The sequence below is a fragment of the Chelonoidis abingdonii genome, chromosome 20, assembly GCF_003597395.2.
Source record: "Chelonoidis abingdonii isolate Lonesome George chromosome 20, CheloAbing_2.0, whole genome shotgun sequence".
Classification (NCBI taxonomy): domain Eukaryota; kingdom Metazoa; phylum Chordata; order Testudines; family Testudinidae; genus Chelonoidis; species Chelonoidis abingdonii.
In genome coordinates this window covers 11,508,917-11,514,916 of record NC_133788.1, presented here as the reverse complement: position 1 = coordinate 11,514,916, position 6,000 = coordinate 11,508,917, and the positions used below count along the sequence as shown (strand labels likewise).

The 6,000-nt window shown below is 45.3% G+C and overlaps 1 protein-coding gene across 1 annotated transcript in view; it reads left to right on the top strand.

The window, feature by feature from the left end:
• The first annotated feature begins 1,141 nt into the window (after positions 1 to 1,141).
• The window catches only part of CALN1 (calneuron 1), a 183,580-nt gene continuing 178,721 nt past the window's right edge, over positions 1,142 to 6,000 (top strand). The window contains exon 1 of the mRNA XM_075073938.1: positions 1,142 to 1,345. Coding sequence (XP_074930039.1) covers positions 1,215 to 1,345 — 131 coding nt within the window. The 5' untranslated portion in view covers positions 1,142 to 1,214. The remainder of the gene's footprint in view (positions 1,346 to 6,000) is intronic.

The window sequence follows — 6,000 nt, the reverse complement described above, 5'->3', positions numbered from 1 at the left end:
AAAATGTCACAGGAAAAGCTCTTTCTTGTGGTACTTCTGATCAGACCAGAAGTAGGGGTTATAAGGGATCTCCCAAGAAGGTCTCTGCCCCTGAAAATCCCCTGCTCCCACTTTTCAGCTCCAGTGCTATGGAGAGGGTTTGGATTAAGTATCAGGAACAATCTAAACTTCCTCAACTGTTGAATTTCATCCATCAGTAAGGAATCAAAAGGCCTGGTCCTGCACTCACTGAAGGACTCCATTTCAGTTCAGTGGGAGCAGGGTCAGGCCCTAAGGGAGGATCTGGACTCCCTGTAGGTCTTACAGACAGTGAGGCTAGAATGTGACTAGCCCAGAGCTGGGTGTGGGGACGGAGAGACTTCCTCTCCTTGTGCCTCTGTAACAAGGGTAGTCACACTCTCCATCCCTGTAGTGTGGGAGCTCACAGGCTGCTCCAGCCTAATCCCAGCAGCAACTGTAATTCCCCACAGGATGCTGAACTTGCGCTTCCTTCAAGCTGGCCTTCAGTGCGTGGCACAGGGAGGGAGCCAGGGAAGTCTTGCATCCTGCACACTCGCCTGCATATTGGGCCTGACTCTAATCTCTCCCTGGTTTATACCCCAGTTCCCTGGTTCCAGTGGTGTTACTCATCATTTACATGAGCATCAGTGCATTCAGAATCAGGCTCATTGGTTCCAGTGGAGGTAGTCCCAATTTACATTAGTCTCAGTGAGTTCAGAACCATTGTGCCCATATCTGGCCCAGTGCTACTGAGAATATCCTTTCAGGTGCTGCACCTCTAACATCCCCATCACTGTGGGGTTGCGGCGGAATCTATCCCTGGACTTGTCATTTTGTCTATGCAGAGATTGTTTGCAATGAAAACAAATGGGCAAGGATCCCTGCGTACCTGTAAGTAGTGGGGCTGTCTGTGAAAGCGTATCATTTAACCTGTGTTTTAATATTCTGTGGTAATATCGAGCTTTTAATAATAACTAAACATCTGTTACAGCTGCAACTGTTCACTGTTTGTGTCAGTGCTGTGCTGCCATGGTTGTCTTGCTGCCCACTGAAAGGGTGGTATGCATTATTAAACGGCCTTGTTTAAATAAATCATAAACTAGTACAGCATGTGCAGTAAATTTCTGTCAACTCCTTGCAGAGTCACGTTGCTGGCTTTGATGTCCCCCTGATGTGGTCACCCATCTTCTGCAACCATTCGTCTCATCTGTCCGATGAGGCTGATAGAAGAACGTGGAGAGGGGCAGATGAAATGTGAAGATGATCAAAAGGGAGAGTCTTCCAGAGAAAAAGAGAGGATCTCAGAATCTCTACAGAGAAGCAGGCAACCAGAATTCCCTGTCTGGCAAGTCTCTTTCTAATCACAAATTATTCCATTCAGTAGGCCAGAGAAGGCTAAGCCTCTCCTAACCCAGGCGATGGCCCCGCCGATGCTCCGCCCTCTCCCCCAAGCTAGCGGGAGCTCATCTCCAGCTGGAGGCAGGTGGCTGGGCCTGGGGGTGGAATTTAGTCTTCAGATTTATGTCCCTTCTCATCTGTTGTGTTCTTGCTATTCTGATGCTATCTTCAATAATGCTGTCTTCCGTCTTCTGTAATGATGCTTCCCAGGTAGCAGTAATTCCTCACTTGTTGTACAGCTCTGTCGTTTGCTGGAATGTTGCATGTTTGCCCAGGTTCCTTGCATACCACCATAGTTATTGTCTTTAATTGTATTAGAGGAGCATAAAAGCTGGCCTGAGGCTGAGTTTATTAGTGAGTTTGGGACAGCCAGTGCCTCACTTCGTGTTGAGCAGGAACTGGGAAGTCCAAAGGGATTTCTGGATGGCTGGAAATCTCCAAAATGGATTCTTCATTATTTTTTGAAAGTGGTTTGACTCACATTAATTGCAAGAGGGTATGGAGGAGTCACAACAGACCATCTGTTTCAGCTGTTCGCAGGCAATAATTTTTATATATTTTTGCCACTTTTGATATTCTTTGGAAAAAATATGTGCTTGGATGACTTCAGAGTTACTTTCTTTAAAAAAAAAAAAAAGAAAAAAAAATACACACTTGATGCAGATGTCCTGTTTCAAGTTGGTGGCGTCCCTTTAAGACATGAAGCTACACTGTATGGTGATGTTTGGTAACTGATCATGAATTCTATGTCTGAGAGAGCAGATTGAAATAGAGAGGTTTATACCAGGTGTCAGAGAGTTGCATTGTTTCGTGGCATGTGTATGCCTGGAATCCCTGTACTGCTGCTTTAACGACACAAGGTAGCACGGATAGGGCAGAGCCTGGTGGGTTAGCACAGCTAAAAGGTGGTCCTGGGGCATGGATTTATTTTAACAACCTGTATACCACAAAATGCTGCCTGTTTTGTTCTAGACAAGTGGTTTTCAAACTGTGGGTTGTGACCCAGTACTGGATCATGGCATGTAAGACACTGGTTTGTGGTGGCTCGGGTCGGTACCACCGACCAGGACATTAAAAGGCCTGTTGGTGGTGCTGCCCAGCTAAGGCAGGCTAGTCCCTACCTGTTCTGACACTGTGCTGCACCCCGGAAGCGGCCAGCAGCAGGTCTGGCTGCTAGGCGGAAGGGTCACAGGGCTCTGTGTGCTGCCCCTGCCCTGAGCACTGGCTGGGGTGGGCAGTGACTACAGACCACAGCCACACGGAGCTGCTTGCGTGCCTCCTCCTAGGAGCCGGACCTGCTGCAGGCCACTTCCGGGGTACAATGCAGTCTGCGGTGCCAGGACAGGCGGGAAGCCTGCCTTAGCCCCCGCACTGCACCACTGACTGGGAGCTGCCCAAGGTAACTCCATGCCCCCACTACCTGCCTCAGCCCTGAGCCTCCCCAAACTCCTCATCCCTGTCCCCACACCAGAGCCTGTACCCTCAGCCCAGAGCCCTGCTCCCCTCCTGCTCCCCAACCCCCTGCCCCAGCCCAGAGCCCCCTTCCACACCCTGAACTCTCATTCCTGACCCCACCCCACAGCCTTCACCCCTGCATCCCAACCCTCTGCCCCAGCCCTGAACCCCTCTCACACCCCAAACTCCTCATCCCCAGCTTCGTTGGGTCATGGCCATCAACAATTTTCTTCAACTGGGTCGCCAGAAGAAAAAGTTTGAAAACCACTGCTCTAGACTCTTGGTGTCAGTGAATGTGAGTTGTTGGTGAATCCAGCACAGAAGGCAGATGCTCTTTGACCTGTTTCTGACATTTGGGGAAAATAATGGCTGGAGTTGTGGAATAATCACCAGTTGTCCCATTGGGACTGTGGTCATTCAGCAAAATTGTAAACGTATTCCAGAAGATGCTGTCCTAAACTGGGCAGATTATTATTATAGTGTCAGGATTTAGGAGTTCGTTCTGTGCTTGGTAGCCCAAATGGGGCATCTTGAACAAGCCAAATGAACCAGGTATGACATTAGCTAACTTCTGAAAAACATACCATGAGGACCACTGTGGGTGTTGTCACAGTTACGTACAGGTTTATTTTGTAATTAAAAGGTGTTCTTGTTTTATTGTCCAAGCTGAAAGAGTTTACTAACGGGACTTGCAAAATCAAACTGGTGTCTCAGGCTCCCATCCTGATATGAGCCACACTCTGGGTGGGAACCTATTGCAATACTGAAGACATAGCTAGCACTAGTAGGTAAACCTAAATCAAACCCCTGGACGTTCAGACAGTGGGAAGGGGTGGTCTGGTGCCAAAACTAAGCCTAGATCTGATGTTTATAGCCAGCCCAGTCTCTCTAATGGGCTGAACTGAAACTTTGGAACCAAGCACACGAAGGGGATGGAGATAGAATCAGAGTCATAGAATTTAAGGCCAGAAGGGACCCAGATCATCTAATCTAATCTAATCCCCAGTGTATCACAGGACACCAACAGCATTTAGCATTCGCACACCAAACCCAACAATTGAAATTAGACCAAGGTATTGCAGCCAACAGGAAACTAAACTATTGGTGCCACAGGCAGAAAATAGGATGCACTGAGGTACACGCCGAGGCACAGCCCAAGGCCTCTGCAATGGAAGGAAACTGATTAAGTGAGATTATACCCATACGATCCTGGGGCATGTGACCAGGAGAAGTGGATCTGCTAGAAGTTTTGTAGCTCAGGCCCTTTTCTGGTAAACATATTCTCTGCCGTCTACAACTGTTCTAAGCAATGCGACAGTTGGATAATTTAGGCCTGATGCTGCAGCCCTTACTTACGCCGAGTAGCACCTTGTTCTGTGAGTAATCAAAATCAATGCTCTTTGTGGAAGATGGTACTATTCAGTGTGAACAAGGGCAACAGCACTGGGTTGTTAAAAAGCTGGGGCAGATCTGCCTTCTCTCTCTTCCCACAAAACAAGCACTGTTAACTGTTTTGCTTCCTAAACTACCAACGATCTTCCATGTGGTTCCTTTTCTGCCCCATTGCAAATACCTAATAAATCAACATCAATTTTGCAAGTTGGCAAACACAATAAGCACTGCACAGAAGGATCATAAATCCTCAAGCAGAACCTACTCCCTAATTATTAAAGCTAGCTATTTAGCTCTAAAAATTGCCCATTAAACTTGAAAATAAATCATCCAACAGAGAAATGAAATAAAGGAGAAAGTTCAAGAACAATTTGCCTCTGGAATAATTAACCATTGTTAGAAGGGTATAAATATCCAGGTTGGGTAGCAAGTGTTTGGGATGGTGCACAGGGGTTTAATTAGGAATAATGGGATGAAATTAAGCAAAAAGAAAAGTCAGAAAATGTGTTCTAATTGTGAGACCTATTAGGGTATGAAGTATTAGTGAACTCTCCCAAAGGACTCTTGGAACCTACACTTCTTGGGACATTTAAAACTGGTGTGGACAGAGGACAAGAACACGTAGTATATTGTAGGGAACAATTCTGCATTGGAAGATTGATAGCTTAGGTGGACCTAATAGATCTTTTCCAGTTTTAATTTCCTCAGTTGAGCAAAACTCCTACTAATTTCAATGGAAGATTGACCATTTTAAAGATCTCTATGGTTTGATGTGATGGGTCTATAAAATGATGACATAGCTAATAAAGGGGAGATCTTTAAAAATGTCAGCCCTTTCTAAAATTTTACATTGGCTTGGATTGATTGCCTCTTGGCCTCTCCCTTGTTCTGCTGCAATTGACCAATGATCTTATCTGGTGAGGCCAATGCTGCTGGTATATTCCTAGTAGTGGTGGTCACTTCTTAATGATAGCTCATAGCTATGTATCCATGGTGTTGCTTGGTCTGTGCTTAACCACAGAAAGTGCAGCTCAAAAAGCTGATGCATAGATAAAAAAGAAAAAAACACCACTCCAGTCATGGGCTTACTGAGCCGTCTCCTCTGAACTGGGTGATACCCAATGTTTGATTAATCATTTTGGCTGATCTGAAGCATGTTTATGACACTTTACATCAAACCATGATGCACTTGTTAGTAGAGTGATGCCTCAGTACTGACAGTGACGACTATCACCAATTACCAGCAGGCAGCTAGGCCTGTGACAACAACTTGCTCTGTCTTTAATAATTTTTCGCTGTATTACTTTGTCATGTTGGTATTATATTGTCTCCCTCTGCATTATTTGCAGAAATGTAATGCAGATGACATACTTGTGATCTCTGAAACTTTCATCCCTTAATGAAAAATACACATTTCCATGTGCTTGTGCCATGAAGAGCCAGCATTTGTGTTCACATGTGGGAACAAAATTGGTAATTTATATTTATTCTTATAAAACACAAGGTTTTACACAATCAGTAATATGTTTTAAAGGACATGGAGTAAAAGAGAGGGCGAACCGGATTCTGATCTCAATTTTGTGGATGTAAATCCAGAGTAACTGGGGTTACTTTGGATTTATGCAGGTGTAGCAGAGATCAGAATCTGGTCTGCGAACAATTTAAAAAATAGATATAGAACTCCAATCATTTTCAAATTACTATTTTCAAACCACAAGGCAGATGCTTTTGCTACTGGATGGCAGGGATTTGGTT